Source organism: Leptodactylus fuscus, chromosome 10 (genome assembly GCF_031893055.1).
Source record: "Leptodactylus fuscus isolate aLepFus1 chromosome 10, aLepFus1.hap2, whole genome shotgun sequence".
Classification (NCBI taxonomy): domain Eukaryota; kingdom Metazoa; phylum Chordata; class Amphibia; order Anura; family Leptodactylidae; genus Leptodactylus; species Leptodactylus fuscus.
This window is the reverse complement of record NC_134274.1, coordinates 54,259,259-54,278,915: the sequence shown is the minus strand read 5'-3', so window position 1 is coordinate 54,278,915 and position 19,657 is coordinate 54,259,259. Positions and strand designations below refer to the sequence as shown.

Genomic DNA, 19,657 nt, shown 5'->3' with positions numbered 1-19,657 from the left:
ACAGAACATCCACCGATCATGAGAACCGGGGTCCGTAAGCTCCATATGAATAGAGCAGTGTACACCATTTATTTCTATGGGGCTCTCAGGCATCACTGTCCCATTTTATAAGATGGACACTGATGGTGCTCAATGGATCCCATTATAGTGATTGGGGTCTTTTGGGCGTCATGGGGCTCAAAATTTTTCTGGACACAACAGCTAAGCAAACAGCAAAATTTTCTACACAGCTACCAATGCAGATGTCAACACAAGTAAGTATGTCTAAGTAAAGTCCAATCATATGTCAATAAACTCTATTTTTGTATAATAAATATAATAACCTTCATAATCTCTGCTTTCTACCATGGGATGGCTAAGATGCATATATAATTCTTCCCTCATTCGCTTAGGGTTTTGCTATAGACAGTTCTTTGTGAGCAGCATAAATTGTCTTCTCCTCAAGGTCCTCTATCAGTATAGTTCAATGGTCACTATACCTTTTAGAAACTTTAAATAAATCAACAGTACAAGGAAATGTAGAGGAAAATGCTTCTTTCTCCACTTATTAGCCCCCTGCACTGACCAGCCACTCACAGTTCACAGATAAAGTCTATCTAAAGGAGAGGAAACAGACTTTCAGCATCCTGAAGGGTCAGGCTACATGCTGCCCATAACATAAATATCAATGGAAAGGAGTTTGGAAATACTATCCTCTGCACCCATATGAAGTTGTCCATTCTGCTCATGTTGAGGTAGAGGGAGACAGGGAGCGGGATCTCTTTTTCTCTATATGTAAAGTATATGGAAGACATCATAAGGCTGCATTCACACATAGTTTTTTGGTCAGGAAAGTGACTCAAATTCCTCCTCCAAAAAAGCCTCACCATACAGTCCTATGGTGAGGTGTTTTTCTGAGGAGGAATTTGAGTCACTTTCCTGACCAAAAAACTCAGTTTGAACGCAGCCTTAGGGTGCATTCACACTGAGTAAACGCTAGCTTATTCTGAACGTAAAACACGTTCAGAATAAGCGGCGTCTAAAGCAGCTCCATTCATTTCTATGGGAGCGGGGATACGAGCGCTCCCCATAGAAATGAATGGGCTGCTTCTTTCACTCCGTGCAGTCCCATTGAAGTGAATGGGGAGTGCCGGCGTGTACGCTCCGGCATGAGCAGAGCTTGCCGTATACGGCGTTAACGCGGCGCTACGTGGCGTTAACGCGGAGCTATGTGCAAAAAGCACACAAAAAACGCCTGGCGTTACTTTGTGTGAATACAGCCTAATAGCTAGTCTCCATTCTCCAGCTCAGGTGATGCAATGGCATGCAAGTTGTAACTTACATATAATTAAAAAAATATAAGATGCTACGTCAAAGGAGTTATCTACTTTCTAACATTAGTGGCCTATCCTTAGGATAGGTCATCAATATTGGATCAGCAAGAATCTGACTCACAGAGGATGCCCGCAGATCAGGAAAAGCATGGCTCCTGGCAATGTATACATGCCAGAATTCGTGATGCTCAACAACTACAAGTAGCGGCAGCTGTAGGTACTTCACCATAGACTTGGGGCAGCGCTGCAGTACCTAAAGCTGCTGCTACACTTTGTACAGCAAGTGGCTACACAAGGAATGAGGAATATAATACTGTTTCCCCGAAAATAAGACAGTGTCTTATATTAAATTCTCTTCCGAAATATATGACCTGTCTTATTTTCGGGGGATGTCTTATGGAGCGGCTGGAGCGGGGGACAATCGGCAGTCATGCCGGCGCTTCCTTAACGGAGTGCCGGCATGACTGCCGGTTGTAGGTGGTGCAAGAGGTGGTGGTGGAGGGGGGAGGTATGCTAGTTACCTTCCCCCATCTTCATAGCAGTGCTGGTGCTGCTGTTGTTCATGGTGGTGGAAGTGGTTGGCGGGGCTTAGCAGAGATTAGCAAGGCTTCCGGCGGTTGTGCTGGAGAGCCTCACTTAGTGGGCATTGCAGCCGGCTGAACGCTGTTCTCCGTGTGCACAGGAAAGCTGGCTGCCTCCTCTGCTGTGATACCACTGTTCCGGCTGCTGTGGGATGAGCTGGGCGAGTGGACTTACAGCAGCAGGAACAGAGGTATCACAGCAGAGGCAGCAGCCGGCATACCTGTGCACACGGAACACCGTGCACAGTGTTCTGCCGGTTGCAGTGTTTTTGGGGATGTCTTATTTTCGAGGGGTGCCTTATATTAGGCAATTTAACAAAACCTCCCCCCATGCCTTACTTTGGGGGGGATGTCTTATTTTCGGGGAAACAGGGTATGTCTCCTTTCTGCTCAATCCACTTTTGACTTTGGCTCAAACCCCCCCCCCCCCAAAAAAAAAAAAAACAACAAAAAATAACAAACAAACATACAAACAAACAAAAAAAACCTGCAATATATGCAACAAATAAATCTGCAACATGGGGCCTTAGCCTAGAGCTCACATAACTGCCTAGATTGAATACATTGCAACAAAAACTAGGCCGTGACTGGTTATGCGGTACATCAGGGATTTCAATAACAGCAATACAAGACCATAAAAAGATGTGGACTAGAGACACACAAGTATTTTTTTTTTAATGGGGATAGCATCCATCCTTAGGGAGAAACCACCTTTTCAGGTGTGTGGAGACTTATACAGCCATAGTTGCTCCACTGCAAGGGAACATGGGAAGAATATGCAAATCTGTCTCCCAAGATGTAAACAGGGAGACAGTGCCTCTGTTATGCTGCCCTCTATGGGAACTGCTTCCCATAGAGGGCAGCATAACAGAGGCACTGTCTCCCTGTTTACATCTTGGGAGACAGATTTGCATATTCCTCCCATATTTTTTTTAGAAAGTTACACACATTATACTATGTATTATGTATATTATATCAGAGCTGACATTTATCTAGATAAGACAATCCCTAATATTAGGTATATATCGGTGACTAAGTATGTTATTATAATGAAACTTTATTTGAGGAATAGAATATATAGTCTACAATGCAGACTACATTACAAGTGTGTCCAGCATGTGTTCACTGTTTTGCCTCTTATCTGAAGCACTTCTTGGATGGGCTTTGTTTTTTTTATCAACAGAACTGGTCAACTGACTTTTTGGCAGCTGATGCCTAAAAATTCACTTGTAAGCACAGCTGTCAGAAGGCATCACATCCTCAAGAGGCCACTTTTCAAAGATATGTTGGTAGTGAACTGTAAAACTAATGAAACGAGACACATCGCAGTAAGCGCACAGAGTGATATCACAAGGGTATATTTACATTTTTATCTTCACCATCCAATGTATATGAAGGTGTCCAGACTTTTTTTCAGCAAATGTGGGGCAGTTTTGGTCTTCAAACACCAATATTTAAAGTGAACAGGCCACTTTAAGTGTACATCCAGTTATAAACAACTTTATATAAATGAACAGTACAGGTGAATATAAGAAACTTTGTAATATATTTTATTATATAAATATGTTTTCTTCAATTTTCAGGCAGTTAGTTTCTCCATATTAGTCTATGAAGAGAGAAGAGATGATAAAAGATAGACAGAAGATAGAAAAAAACAAAAAACAATTGCTGCAGTTACACGCCATGCTTTTTTTTAACAATGCTAAGTTGTGGATAAGAGAGTTAGGAGTGCACAGATTAAGGCAATAGATCAATTAACTAGCCAGCAGGAGCCTCCTATTTAACCTCTTCCTGTTTCCATAGTTCTCTGTGTGAGGCTCAATATGGAAATAGAGACAAAGTAATGTAAACAAGCAGACTGAAGATGAGGGGGAAAACAGCTTAATAAGGGGGGAGAAGGAAACAGATCTTAAGATATATTACAAAGTTTCTTATATTTACCTGTCCTATTCATTTTTCATATTATGTTGCAATTTTTCACTCTGCTTGATATAGCTGTAGTTTGCATTCCTCTGTGAACTGGTGGTTGGACACATAGCAAGTACAGCAGAATGTGATTTATTTCTGTCTCTCTCACTCACTCAGAAACAGCCCTAGGACTATGCAGGACATATACAAAGAAGCACTGGATTGTGTTGATTTGACTAAAGTACTTTCGTTGTGATGGACAGCTTCTTCTCATTATGTTTATTTTTTTATTTGCTGCTCACTCCTCCCCCTCCACTTTCCATAGATTTCTACAGACATAAGTCACATGATCTGCAGTTCATCTTAAATATAGCAGGTATAGCAGGGATTTTTCACAATAAAAGTCAGTTTAGTATAGTGTGGAGAGGCAGAGAAATAGCCTGATAAAAGCAATAAGAGGCACTTCTCTCTGATAAGATATATTACAAGGTTTGTTATAGGTTTTTTAGTGTATTTAATTGCGTGCGGTTTAGGTAAAAATCATGTTTGCAGTAGGTTTTTATAAAAAAAAAAAAATTAGCAAACAAATTTAGGAAACAGCAAACTGTGGATTGTCTGTACATCTTCTGAATGATCTTCTAAGTTAATTTATGACCAAATGGAAGCACAGCTTTGATTTGGTCATAAATCACCTTAGAAGATTGTTCATGTGGTGGAGAGGATGTGGCTGTGGACTGAGTCGTCAGACATCTTGCCTGATTGATGTGTTAGTGAATGGCAATGTGCAGATTGCCATTTAGGGTATGTAAATCACAGACATTTTAATTTTAGGGAAATTTTTGTCATGAAATTCAAGATTGTAAATCTGTTTTTAATTTTAATAATTTATTTAAATAACATGGCTGAATGAGGTCTAGGATTTCTATTCTTAAAACTTTAGGGTATGCATGCATTGGAGTTTGTAATAGTTCAACTTTTACAGGTACAAGTTTTATTTTCATTTACTTTGATCATTGACCTAAATTAAGTTTTTTATATTTAAACTATTGGTTGTCATCCAAATGGAGATATCAAATATGTGGGAGTTATTTTGTATCTAACTTATTAGATTTTTTTTTACATTTTTCCACAACTTGTTACAAAAATTTACACATAACATCTTTTTTTTTTTTTTTTTTTTCTTTTTTAAATATGTTGGTGTACTTCTGTATACCAGCATATTCTGCCTGTAGATAGAAACATGCCTAGACACCTATTGAGATATACTATAGGTTATGGTCAGCTAGTTGTAAACCCACTAGATGAGATTCTCAGACTTCCTATGGTAGCAAGATCACAGTTCTACTTGTAGTATATGTATCATTTCAAGAAATCACCAATCTAGCCTGTGGATCACCAATCCAGGATTGGTTTAAGGAAAATGGCATATACATAGTGGTCCTGTCTTTTGTTTTTAACTGGTGATATCTCTGGAAGTAACATAAGAACTGCAATCCTTGTATCATGTGAAAGTCGAAAATCTCATCTTTTACATGACACCAGAACTACTGTTCTAAGTTTTTATATGCCCCAGAACCATCAGCATTACATGCGCCTACCCACCCTTATTTGTTAGATTTCAGAAAGAATAGAAAAGAATAAAGCAGCGAGGGATTTCAGACAGAGAGAGTCAAAATTTGTTAAATGGATTGTCTGGAATTATACATTTTAATACATGAAGCAGGGAACGGTTTTAAAATAAATATGTACTGATTAGAGATGAGCGAACAGTGTTCTATCGAACACATGTTCGATCGGATATCAGGGTGTTCGCCATGTTCGAATCGAATCGAACACCGCGTGGTAAAGTGCGCCAAAATTCGATTCCCCTCCCACCTTCCCTGGCGCCTTTTTTGCACCAATAACAGCGCAGGGGAGGTGGGACAGGAACTACGACACTGGGGGCATTGAAAAAAATTGGAAAAAGTCATTGGCTGCCGAAATCAGGTGACCTCCATTTTAGACGAATAGTGGATTTCAAATCCGGGTCATATGAGAATGTGAACTTTGTGACTATGAGACAGGGATAGCTGTACAGGCAGGGATAGCTAGGGATAACCTTTATTTATGTGGGAATGTTATTAAAAATAACTTTTTGGGGCTCTATCGGGTGTGTAATTGTGATTTTTGTGAGATAAACTTTTTCCCATAGGGATGCATTGGCCAGCGCTGATTGGCCGAATTCCGTACTCTGGCCAATCAGTGCTGGCCAATGCATTCTATTAGCTTGATGAAGCAGAGTGTGCACAAGGGTTCAAGCGCACCCTCGGCTCTGATGTAGGAGAGCCGAGGGTGCACTTGAACCCTTGTGCACCCTCGGCTCTGCTACATCAGAGCCGAGGGTGCGCTTGAACCCTTGTGCACACTCTGCTTCATCAAGCTAATAGAATGCATTGGCCAGCGCTGATTGGCCAATGCATTCTATTAGCCCGATGAAGTAGAGCTGAATGTGTGTGCTAAGCACACACATTCAGCTCTACTTCATCGGGCTAATAGAATGCATTGGCCAGCGCTGATTGGCCAGAGTACGGAATTCGGCCAATCAGCGCTGGCTCTGCTGGAGGAGGCGGAGTCTAAGATCGCTCCACACCAGTCTCCATTCAGGTCCGACCTTAGACTCCGCCTCCTCCAGCAGAGCCAGCGCTGATTGGCCGAATTCCGTACTCTGGCCAATCAGCACTGGCTAATGCATTGTATTGGCGTGATGAAGCAGTGCTGAATGTGTGTGCTTAGCACACACATTCAGCTCTACTTCATCGGGCTAATAGAATGCATTGGCCAGCGCTGATTGGCCAGAGTACGGAATTCGGCCAATCAGCGCTGGCTCTGCTGGAGGAGGCGGAGTCTAAGATCGCTCCACACCAGTCTCCATTCAGGTCCGACCTTAGACTCCGCCTCCTCCAGCAGAGCCAGCGCTGATTGGCCGAATTCCGTACTCTGGCCAATCAGCACTGGCTAATGCATTGTATTGGCGTGATGAAGCAGTGCTGAATGTGTGTGCTTAGCACACACATTCAGCTCTACTTCATCGGGCTAATAGAATGCATTGGCCAGCGCTGATTGGCCAGAGTACGGAATTCGGCCAATCAGCGCTGGCTCTGCTGGAGGAGGCGGAGTCTAAGATCGCTCCACACCAGTCTCCATTCAGGTCCGACCTTAGACTCCGCCTCCTCCAGCAGAGCCAGCGCTGATTGGCCGAATTCCGTACTCTGGCCAATCAGCACTGGCTAATGCATTGTATTGGCGTGATGAAGCAGTGCTGAATGTGTGTGCTTAGCACACACATTCAGCTCTACTTCATCGGGCTAATAGAATGCATTGGCCAATCAGCGCTGGCCAATGCATTCTATTAGCGTGAACTGAGTTTGCACAGGGGTTCTAGTGCACCCTCGGCTCTGCTACATCAGATTGCTACATCTGATGTAGCAGTGCCGAGTGTGCATCAGATGTGTAGTTGAGCAAAACTGATTCAGCACTGCTAAGTCTCTGCATTCGCATAGGAATGCATTGGCCAGCCTTCGGCCAATCAGCGCTGGCTCTGCCGGAGGAGGCGGAGTCTAAGGTCGGACCTGAATGGAGACTGGTGTGGAGCGATCTTAGACTCCGCCTCCTCCAGCAGAGCCAGCGCTGATTGGTCGAGTTCCGTACTCTGGCCAATCAGCACTGGCCAATGCATTTCTATGGGGAAAAGTTAGCTTGCGAAAATCGCAAACTGACAGGGATTTCCATGAAATAAAGTGACTTTTATGCCCCCAGACATGCTTCCCCTGCTGTCCCAGTGTCATTCCAGGGTGTTGGTATCATTTCCTGGGGTGTCATAGTGGACTTGGTGACCCTCCAGACACGAATTTGGGTTTCCCCCTTAACGAGTTTATGTTCCCCATAGACTATAATGGGGTTCGAAACCCATTCGAACACTCGAACAGTGAGCGGCTGTTCGAATCGAATTTCGAACCTCGAACATTTTAGTGTTCGCTCATCTCTAGTACTGATATTTACCTGTAAACTCTCCTCCATTCCTGCACTAGGCCGGCTGTCATCTCTGCCGCTCAGTTTTCATACGGCTGAGTCCCGTTGGTGGAGCGGATAAGGCATGAGTCTATCACTGCATATTTATCTTATAAGCCTACCCTGCGCGTGAATTAAATTGGACAACCCCTTTAATAAAATATATTACCATTCCATTATTTATTAAGGATACAATTGCTGCCAGTAAAATCTAAAGTTGTTTGATGGTTTAGCTATGCTTTAACCCTCGTACCAGTAAGGATCAAGACTTCCCTAAAGGAAGTCCAAGAGGTTGGTATCTCTTCTTACGGTTCCAGTGTTGGCTGCAGCAGGCCAAGAAGAGACATTGATGCAAAGCACAAGGGGTAATTCTAGAGAGTAGTCAGAGGTCACTGAGTTCATGTGCAGTGACAGTACAAACCTTCAAATCAGGGCAGGCAGCAGAGGTTCAGTAGTCAGAAGCAGCATCAGATCAGCAATGGGTAGTCAAAGGTTGCATACAACTCAGCAAGCAGGGACGAGGGGTCAGGTATACAAGCTTGGGGTCAAATACTAAGTACAGCAAACCAGAAACAGAACACCCAAGAGTAGGAATTAGCAAGCTAAAAACCTTTACTTAGGTATACCACCAAGGGCGTGATAAAAATGTATAGCTAGAGAACGGCAGGGATTGGATTGGGATAGAATAGGGAATATCTATGCTGGCTCCTTAAGAAGCTGCAAGACCTGATGCGCACACCCTGTGGCATACCAGAGACAGATAGAGAAGGGGTGTCCAGTGCTGCAGTCATGTTTGATTTTAGCACTGAAGGAATTAACTGCCAGGATTGGAGGTTTTCTCCAATCATCAGCAGGACTGGTTTTATAGATGCACTGACAACACCTCAATATCATCTTCTGCCGGCTGCAACTCAAGAACATCCATTGAATCTGCTCCTTCCTCACCCCTGAAACTACTAAAATGCTAGTCCATGCCCTCATAATCTCCCGCTTAGATTACTGCAACACCCTTCTCCATGGCCTCCCAGGGAATAGTCTCGCCTCCCTCCAGTCCACCTTAAACAGTGCTACTCGCTTAATACACCTCTCCCCTAATTCTTCATTGTCCGCTCCCCTCTGCCAATCCCTTCAGTGGCTACCTGTTGCCCAGCGAATAGAGTTCAAATTACTAGCGCGGACATACAAAGCCATCCACAACCTGTTCCCTCCATATATCTCTGATCTAATCTCCTGCTATCTGCCACATGTAACCTCCAAAGACCTCCTACTCTGCTCTGCTCTTATCAGCTCTTCACACTCTTTTCCAAGATTTCTCCTGTGCATCCCCCAATAACACTATTGTCACCACACCACCATCTAAACAGCCTCTACCCTCACCTTCTGTCTCTATCCCTCTTCCCTCATAGACTGTAAGCCCTTGCGGGTAGGGCCCTCTATCCCAATGTGCCACTTGACCACTGTTAGTATTATATTTGTTTTGTATATTTTGTGTACTGTATGTAAACCCTCAAATGTACAACACCATTTTGATTGTACATTTTGATTGGCAGTTGTTGAAATGGCCATTGATACGTATATAACCTTCCATTCCTCAAAGTACAATTTCACTGCTATCAGAGTCACATCATGTTCCTGGTATGAACAGCTTCAGACACAATAAGGAAATTTGGTGAAAATTAAAGTGAGATGAGATTTACTTTCTAAAGGAGAAAAAGATAACAATTGAGAGTCTTCAGCAGTTCACACTTTCAATGGATAATTGAATAGATGATGATAATAACAAGGTTGAGACTACTCAGGGCTCTTCAACAGGTCACTTCAAGTTGTCCTGAGTGTTTGCTACTCATCATCATTTATTCAGCAAGCCATTTAAAAGGTATTTACTACTCAGGATTCTCAATCTTCATCTTTTCTGTCTATTGGATTAAACAGTACAAAGATATATTGTTGCTTTAACAATATGAAAGAGGAGTGAGACATAATAACTAGTAGGTTACATGTAAGTTCTCTCTTCTTTCAATATTAAAAACATAGAGTACCCATGTACTAGAATTAGTTCCAGAGCTGGTGGCTTATTGTGTCTGGACAGAAGTTCAAAGTGATCCCATTTTGGCTCCAAACTCCCTTCCCTCTTAGATCTAATCACAAGGACAATTATTTTCTACTACAATTATTACAACTGCGCCACTGTTATCCTTTGGCTGAATCTGCTATTGGCAATGAGTCTTAGGGTATAGTTACGTGTTGCGGCTACTGCATGCAACTCAAAGGCTATAAGCCATATTCACATGAGGTCGGCAGGGTTTTCAAATAGACTGAGGTATGAGCAGCTAAATCTTGAGACCAGTGTAGTATATTAGAAGAAATCTACTGCATGTGACCTCCTCAACATGAGGACTGTACCCTTACTTCAAGTGAATTGACCTTCATTGGTTTAAGGATACAAGAACGTGACAGGCAAAAATGAGAAGGTTTCTTAATAAAATGGAGACCCTAATTTTATACAATGAAATAGATGAAAGCTGTAAATATGAAGAAACATTAGTAAAAACCATTACTGACAGGTACAACCAATTTTTGTCCTATAATATCCAGTATCACACAAACATTTTAGGCAGATTTGGAAAAAAAAGCTGCAATAAAAGGGCGGGTTCACATCTTCGCCAGTCTCTGGTTTAGCCAATCCAAACAGTTTCCATCTTCTGCCCCGTGAAACTGGACAGGAGACGGAAATCCAGTGGTCAGTTTTCACACCCATTCATTTGAACAGGTTTGCAAAGTGACTGCATGTGAGCTTCTTCTGCCTCTCAAGTGAATGGGTTTGAAAACTGACTGCCGGGTTTCCGTCTCCTGCCCAGTTTTGTGGGGCAGAAGATGGAAACTGGCCGGATTGGCTAAACCAGAGACCGGGCGTAGATGTGAACCTGCCCTAAGAATGGTTCCAAAAATAGTAGTGTTAAAGGTGTTCTCCCATCTAAGCCTTTCAGCCAGGCTGTATGCAGTGTCTGCTCCTCACTTCTTGTATTTCTGCTTCTTTCCTCCCCCTCCTTCCTGCTGAACGGGACTAACAACATTTCTGCAGGTCAGATAATCTGCAGATTCTTGTGCACAACTGACTCTGTGTTATCTGTGTGTTTACTTAGAGAGATAACAGACTCGCTTTATCAGCAAAGTGTAATTATCTGAGTGGATTGTCCTGCTGACACTGAGTAAGTGACATCACCTATCTCCCAGGTCCAAGGTTATAGCAACTAGGTGTAAACAATGGAAGGAATAAATTCACATACCAGGCAAAGAGAGCAGAGTTTCTAAAGTAATATATTTAGAAAAAGGCTTCAATTTACATAAGCTACCAGTATAGATAGGATCCTTGAGATGGGACAACCCCTTTAATAGTTTATTTTTGTCAATTAACCAAATTATGTGAAGGAACAAAAGAGAAATCTAAATTACATAAATATTTGGTGTAACCTTTGCCCTTTGGAGGAGGAGTCCTAGAAATGATGATACAGCCCCCGCAGAACCTCAATCTCAACATCATCCAGTCTGAGATTACATGAAGAGACAGAAGGATTGAAGCAAGCCTACATCCACATAAGATCTGTGATTAGTTCTCCAAGATGGTGGGAACAACCTCCCTGCCGAGTTCCTTCAAAAACTGTCTGCAGGTGTGCTGAAAAGAATTAATGGAATTCAAATAGTGGTCACACGAAATATTGATGGGATTTAAAATTTCTCTTTTGTTCACAAACTTAATTGAGTCAATTGAGAATTATTTTTTTTTTTAACACTTCTATTTTTGAAGGTATTTTTTCTTAGTACCATTTTTTCTCACCTGCCTAAAAACTTTGGACAGTACTATATATTATACCAAACCTCTGTGGTCTGTCCAAATGTACCTAAATATTCCAAATAAAAATAGGATTATAAAATATTACATAAATTTAAAAGCAGCCATGCTAATAATACAAAAAAAAAAAGAAGATCACAGCCATGAACTAACATGGAAAAGGATATTATAATAGGAATACTTTAGTTTTCAATGCTAAGTTTATATTATGGAAAAAGTCTCCACTATGGCAATTCAATGTACAAGAATATAATAAGCTACTACTACCCCTGAAGAGGCCCAACTTATGGTGATAATGTAAGGTTGCTCTATTCACAAGGTCACCCTGACGATAACAAACCCTCCATCTGTCGGAAATATCTATGTTTTGCTATAATTGTGGGCAGCATGCATTTTGATAAGCTTTTATCCTTACTTTGATACTGTCATATTCAAGTATAAGGAATCTGCTTATTATGAGTAGGAAGGAAATACTTTTTTTATTATTATTATTATTATTATTATTATTAAAGGGGTATTCTCAGAATAAGTTAACAATCACAGATCACCGTGAACCCTTCAGTTGGGTCCTCTTCTGATCAGCTATTTCAAGGGTCTGTGTCGGTCGTGGAGCCACAATGCCTTCTATTTCATAGTGGCCATGCAATCTAATTACAGCCTTATCCTTTAGCTTCTGATCAGTAGGGATATGACCACTGGGAACCCTACTAATAATGACAATTGAGGTTCTGTTCTACTGTCTAAATGAAGAGGTCATCTAGAACTCATACATGTTTTTACTTCATTCAGTCTCATAACATATGTACACTTGACCTGCCATGCCATTCTCATGATTGGTGAAGGTTGCAGTGGTTGGAAGCCCACCAACCTTTAAAGTTGTTACTACCCCTTTAAGAAATTGCACCACCTTCATTTAATAATGGCAGCACTGATGCCAAAAGGACAGCTAAGGAAGATTAAAAAGGTGTGCCCATCTAGGACATTTATTGAATATCCCCAGGGTATGAAGTGAATGGAGAAAGCCAACATATAGTCACCTCTCCACTAACATCCACTAGGGAACCCATTATTCAAGATTGGTCCAAATCCCAGAGGTGGGACCTGTATCTATTAGAAATTTATGACGTATTCTGTGGATATGCTATAAATGTCTCAGGAGTGAATACCCCACAAAACGAAAAGCTTGTTTTTATATTAGGGCATCTGTACAATACCCCTCCCAAGCAAAACACAATCACATCTAAGGCTCCGTTCTCACAGAGTAACGCGCCGCTCATTTAGACATGTATACACATGTCAGAGCGTGGTGCTTCAAAACAGATCCCATAGACTTCAATGTGTGCCGGCTTACGCGCGATACACATTGAAATCAATGGATTACAAAGCCTCCCATTGATTTCAATGTGTTACGTGCATAAGCCGGCACACATTGAAGTCTATGGGATCTGTTTTGAAGTGCCACTCTCTGATACGTGTATACGTATATAAATGAGCAGCGTGTTACTCTGTGAGAACGGAGCCTAAGGGACTAAAAAGGAGCATGCCTTATCTGTTTGTTCAATAGATAAAACATCCTCAGACAGGGCTACAGAGAAGTGTGTCTCTGCTCAATGCCTAACAGGGCTCACAAAGGAAAAGGGCATATGTGGCAAGCTAGGTTCCAGCCCACTGACTGTTAAGGTTTCTATTTGGCACGTGTACTTAGCCTATTGTCAATTTCCCTTCAAATGTAACACTTTTTGTTCTTCGTTTCTCTGTCTTTGCAAACTGCACTTAAGAACACTAGAAGGATTGAGCAGCTCCTACCCATTCTCAGCGGAAGCCTGCCCCCCCCCCCCCCCCGAAATGATACCCAGTAAAATATGATCACGATGTTTATCACATTCGTAATCTAATAGAAGAAAACATTCTGACTGACACAAGGTTTCGCAATAAGCCTATCCAGCCCAGCTTACAGTACATGTGAAATGTTGACACTGAAGTTTCACTGCCCAACAGGTGCTGTAGATAAGACCTCTGGTACGGTCTAATTTCTTAGTCATCGCAGACCCGCATGGAAGTTATTAAATATCTAAAATGTTTTTGTTGTCTCTGGATCTGTATTAGTATAAGTTATTAATAGTGAACAGGAAAGGTTTTTCTTTTTAATATAACTATGGTTATATATTTCCTATATTAATCACGTCTGGCACCTCACCCTGCCAACCAATACTCTGCTCTGTACTGATGAAGGACAAAAAACCCAATAAAATCTGACTTCTGATAGGTCCCTCTTTCTTCTGGATGAGTTTTCGAGCTTCCAGATATAACAGTGTTGCCAATTTCCATGATATTTCTTCATGTACAACTGAAAATAAGTCTCTGGCTCTTTTTAATGAGAAGCAGTATCTCCTACTGAATTGGGTCTAAGGCACCTAATCCAACCAACCAGTATCCTGTTCTATATTGATGACTTATAAGAACCCCACGACAATTGTCTGCAGCTGGGTTCCTCTTCCTTCTGTGTTTTTTTTTTTTTTTAAGGGGTTGTCCCATCTCAAGGATCCTACCTATACTGGTAGCTTATGTAAATTGAAGGCTTTTCCTAAATATATTGCTTTAGAAATTCTGCTTTGTTTGCTTGCTATGTGACCTTATTACTACCATTGTTTACACTGCATTGCTATAACCACGGACATATAGGACAAGCGATGTCACTTGCTCACTGCTCTTGCCGGCAGGACAACTGTTCAGCTAATTGCATTTTGCTGATAAAGCCAGTCTGTAATCTCTCTATGTAAACACACAGATAACACGGAGTCCATTCTATACAAGCTTCTGCATATTATCTGACCTGCATATGTAATATGTGTCCTGTTAAGCAAGAGGTAGAAGGGGGAGAGAAATACAGGAAGTGAGAAGAAGAGACTGCAGGCAAAGCTGCTGAAACACTGAGATGGGAAACCCCCTTTAAATCATATCGGGACCTATAAAGTTGTATTTTTTGTAACCCTTTTCCCCAAAAATATTTCAGCAAAACATTATTTACAAGCACACCCTAGTATTAAAAGTCATCTTAGTATAAACTAGCATTGCATGGTGATATTTTAGTCACACCAAATGTCTGGTAGATCTGAACTCACAAAATATACTTCTATAATTGTGTTATCTTTTAGTAATAGATCGGATCCATCACCCATTGTTCCATAGTTAATATCAGTTCAAGTATTTAAAAAAAAGCAACAAAGTATATACCTTACTTCAGGTGCTGGGATTCCAACCACAATGCAGTCCAACTGTACTCTACTTCCTTCAGTAACTTCCCTACTTTTTAATTTCTGAATAAAATTTGGAGGCTGCCCAATAGTCTCCTCTAAATAAAAAGAAGAAGCAGCGGTGTTGGTTTCACCTTCTAAAACTTCCTTTTCAATTTCTGGTACTTCAGCTTCCAAACTCTCTGGTTCTTCAGGGACATTGGCATCTATTTCTGTCTCTACTGGCGGACAGAGAGGCCTCTCTCGATTTTCTGACTGACTGGTGTAATTGGAGATGTCTTCTTCAAGAGTTCCACTTTTTGGCTCACGTTTGCTTCTTCGATTTTTTAATGTCTTAGGCCTGATCCTCTTGGAACTGTTGGCTTTAAATAATGAAGACAGCTCTTCTATGAAATCTGCTGCTTTATTTAGAAACTCTTTCTTAGACTCCGACTCACTTCCGTAAGGATTTACTCTCTGTTGTTTCTTTGTATCCTTAGTGTCATCTGCGGAGTTCCTTGCACCTTTTATTACATGTTCTTGACGAAAGTTCGAGTGTTCTTCTTGGTCGATAGCTGGTGGGTTGTTTGGAGTGCTTAAGGATGATCTTACAGATGATTTGGCTTGTTTTTTCAGTTCTCTGGGAGGGCATTTAAGAATAGACTGCGCCTCTTTTTGTTGTCCATCCTGGTCAATTGATTGTCGTGCCAAATGTACACTTTGGTCTAATTCCTCCTGGCTCAGAAAGGCAGAAAGATCCGAAAAGTCATCTGTTCCTCCTAACTCATCAACTTTGGCAGAGCAGAGACTATGATGATAGGAGTGGGAGGAGGAGATAGTAGAGCTTTGTTCACTGTTCTCGTGATGCAAAACAGATTCAGCTAAGTAGCTCTCTCTGAGAAGCTGGGAAATAGACGTACGATCTTCTATATTATCGTCTTGCATGCTGTTGATAAAAACAACAAGGACCAACCATGTGAATATAATGGTGGCTCATTCTTCACTTACTATCAGTATGTTGAAGTACATGCCATATGGTAAACAGGGATGCATGTGATAGCAAATTAACAAGCTTTTACGATTACCCAATTTTAGTAAAAAAAAAATCTGGATATTTTCAAAAATTTATGATCCAGTAAGAAATCATAACACCAACAATATATTACCATTCAATATGCTATGATGTGACAGTACTCATTATACAGTATATCCTTACTTATAATTATAAACTTTGGATGTTTGTTCCTCAATCACTCTGAAACGGCCAAACGGATTAGAGTGAGATTTGCCACATACCTAGAATGACGCCCGGAAGGAAACATAGGCACCTTAAGATCCCCGGAGGTTCCTGTTTTTCGCCGCCGCAAGCCCCAAAATTCCGGTCAGCGTAGGCTGAAGGACCCAAGATGACGTCATCTCAGGAGGCGGCCAGGGTCGTGGGGGGAGGTGCAGGCCAGGATCGCCAGGGGGTGGGGGGGTTGTTGGCCGTGAGTGAAGGGGGGGAGCGAGGATGGAGAAGGGAGCCGGGGTCCCTTTGGAGGGGCCCGCCGTGGTCATGCGTGGAGGGAGAAGGGAGCCCGGTGTCGCGGTGGCCACGGGGCAATGGGGGGGAGGAGGGCCGGGGCTGCGCTGCAGGTGTGTCGCGCACCAGGGGAAGGGGGCCACGGACAAAGTCGCGGGTATTGCTAGTGGTCTTATATTTGTCTTCGTCACCCTTGTAATATTACCAATACCATCCGTACTCATGGTTCCATGTCTTATCGTAATAATGCACATAATTATCTAATCATACAATTATATCTGAAATGTTTTGAGAAAAAAAAATAAAAAATTAAAAGGAATGCTTACTTTGTCTTGGAAAAAAATATCCATCGCTGTGGCTGTGTAGGTTTTATTCACTATGTTTTACCTATTTTCTGCATTGGTTATTTTATTTTTATTATTTCTTTTTCTTTTAAATCAGATATGGCTGCTTCTGGACCTGCAAGTTAAAGAAGACCTTTCACGTCCTCGGGCACATGCGGTGTAATACACCGCTAGAAAGTCAACAGTGCACTGAATTCAGCACACTATTGGCTTTCCCGTTCTGTGCCCCCGTTGAAGAGCTATCAGTGCCGTTACCGTAGATCTTCAGTGTCAGAAGGGAGTTTCTGACAGTCTGTCAGGAACGCCCTTCCTCACAGTAGCGTCCATAGCACTGTACTGTTCCATACCACCCAGCCATAACAGCACCGTTAGCTCTTCACTGGGGGCACAGAATGGGAAAGCCAATAGTGTGCTGAATTCAGCGCACTGTTGGCTTTATAGTGGTGTATTACACTGCATGTGCCCGAGGACGTGAAAGGTCCTCTTTAAGAGCTCAGTGGGTGTTCTCCGTGAAAGATGTTCTCTCCTCTTCTCTTTCCTTCTTTTTCTCAGAGTTATAACCCACACGTCTTTTAAATGATATATATGATATAAATGGTCCCTGTAGTCTGTGTTTGTGTTCATAGGATATCATCACCAAAAGTGCAATTCACATCAATTACCAAAAATTAAGTTTTTTGTGCTGCAAAAATTGCTCTAAATTGCCCTTTCTAGCTTGCTTTTTGTGATGTGAAATGTTTCTCTAGCAGAAGACACAGGAAATAGAGGGGCTTTGCTTTAGCTTCTATGTGAACTTCCCAGAGCCTTTCCTCTTCAGAATGCTCAGTATTGTCTTTAATAGTAAACCTGTTCCTGCTCCCCATTCAGAGCCAGCAATAGGATGCTCTCTCTTTTTTTCTGCAACTATCCTGTGTGTCCTAGGCACACAGACTGGAAATACAAGTGTCAGTTTATCTCTGCACTTTGTTCTGGCATTACCATTACTATTGTTTGTAGCATCTCATGTGTGGAGACGTACAGACACTAAAAGAGGCACTACCAATTGGTAGCAATGTAACGCCCCAACACAAGTGATGTTAAACAGTGACTATGAAGGCATTAAGCAGCAAGTATCCAGCCCACTTATTTTCCTCAGATTTGAGCAAAATGGCAAGTACGCACTGTTACCTAAAATATTTTTCTACCCATACCAGTCTTTATTTATATTTCCTATGATCATTTACCAAGGGAGAAATCTTTTCCTGTACTATTGAATTCATATGCAACCATTCTTTAATATTTGAAATATAAATTTTTGTTCCTTTGGGCAAATATCAGAGATACTGTGTGTAAAAAATTATGTGTTACACTATTATAAACTGCAAATAAAGATCCATCAAGGATTTTCATGGTCAAGACATATGACCATTTTCAAGGTCAAGGAAATCCAAGATGAATGTTGATATTCATGTTAGCTTACAGTTGCTGTCATGATATTCCTTTCTCTACAAAAGACAATAAGATCTGAAGAGAAGATACTTAGTAGTTGACTTGGTTAAAGGTTTTTGTTCAAAGTGGCCAATACATGCTAGATAGAAATGAGAAAACCGATCAAGGTTTGTTTCGTTTCGAATTTGGGTCCAATAAACTTAAATTGGCTTAAATTATAATGTATAAGGCTGCCAGGACTCTTAGGAACCCATCCAATCAGTTTCTAGCAGTCTAAGGCAAACACAGCCAAAGTTATGTCACAGTGAACATGAAAATGAATGGTAAGCAGAGGATATGAACACTGTGTTTAACCATACGCTGCACTGACAGTCACTTTTACACATTTTAATATTTGAAATTTTCCAAAAATTACCCTTTTCGGGAAAGGTGTTGTCCTTGTTCGTTTGTTTTTGGTTTTTTTAGACATGCACTCTTCTTAAAGAGGACCTTTCATCACCTGGAGCAAATGCTGTTTTATATACCACTACAGTCGGTATCGGTACGGTAGCTCTTCACCGTCAGAAGGACGTTCCTGACAGTCTGTCAGAAACGTCCTTCTTCACAGCAGCACCTATAGCACTGTACTGTGAGAGCGGGGAGGAACGCTCCTCCTCCTCCCTGCTCTCACAGTACAGCACTATAGGTGCTGCTGTGAAGAAGGATGTTTCTGACAGACTGTCAGGAACGTCCTTCTGACGGTGAAGAGCTACCGTACCAATAGCTCTTCACTGGGGGCACAAATCGTGAAAGCCGACAGTGCGCTGAATTCAGCGCACTGTCGGCTTTCTAGCGGTATATAAAACCGCATGTGCTCCAGGTGGTTAAAGGTCCTCTTTAAGTGGTGAATGGAGAAAAATGTATAGTTTAAAAAAATCTATGATGGAATACCTGTTTTGTTTTGTTTTTAATTAACCTCCCAGAGTTAATAAAATTTAAACAGAGAGATGTACATATCTCAAAATGGTGCCATTAAATACTACAAAGTCTCCAAAAACAAGACCTCAAACACTACATTGAGGGGGGGAAAAAAAGAAGTATGGCTCTTGGTAGACAACAGAATAAAAAAAAAAAATGGCTTGGTCATTAGCCATAAACTGGTCAGTAAGAAGTCAGAAAATAAAAATAAAAACTTGAGTGTGTGCAACCCCTTAATACTATCCATTCTGTATTATAAAAGGATATATCTTATTAATACATGAAACACTTTCTGAAAACCCCTTTTTAAGGGCATTTTCACATAAGTGTTTCTCACTGCAGGATTTCGTGTGTAATCCCCACCAAAATTCACATAAAACATGCATATATACCGTATCCTATTGATTGCAATGGGAAGTTGCACCATATCATTTGAAAGCTCCTTTACAAAAATACTGGTAAAAAATAAAAATA

General features: G+C 41.4%; 1 protein-coding gene across 2 annotated transcripts in view; it reads right to left on the bottom strand.

Annotated features, from left to right (window-relative positions):
• Positions 1–19,657, bottom strand: part of MYPN (myopalladin) — a 123,745-nt gene that overhangs the window by 41,008 nt on the left and 63,080 nt on the right. For both annotated transcript variants that reach the window (XM_075258159.1, XM_075258160.1), the window contains one exon: positions 14,934–15,878. In XM_075258159.1, the coding sequence (XP_075114260.1) occupies positions 14,934–15,877 (944 nt within the window). In that variant the 5' untranslated portion in view covers position 15,878. The remainder of the gene's footprint in view (positions 1–14,933; positions 15,879–19,657) is intronic.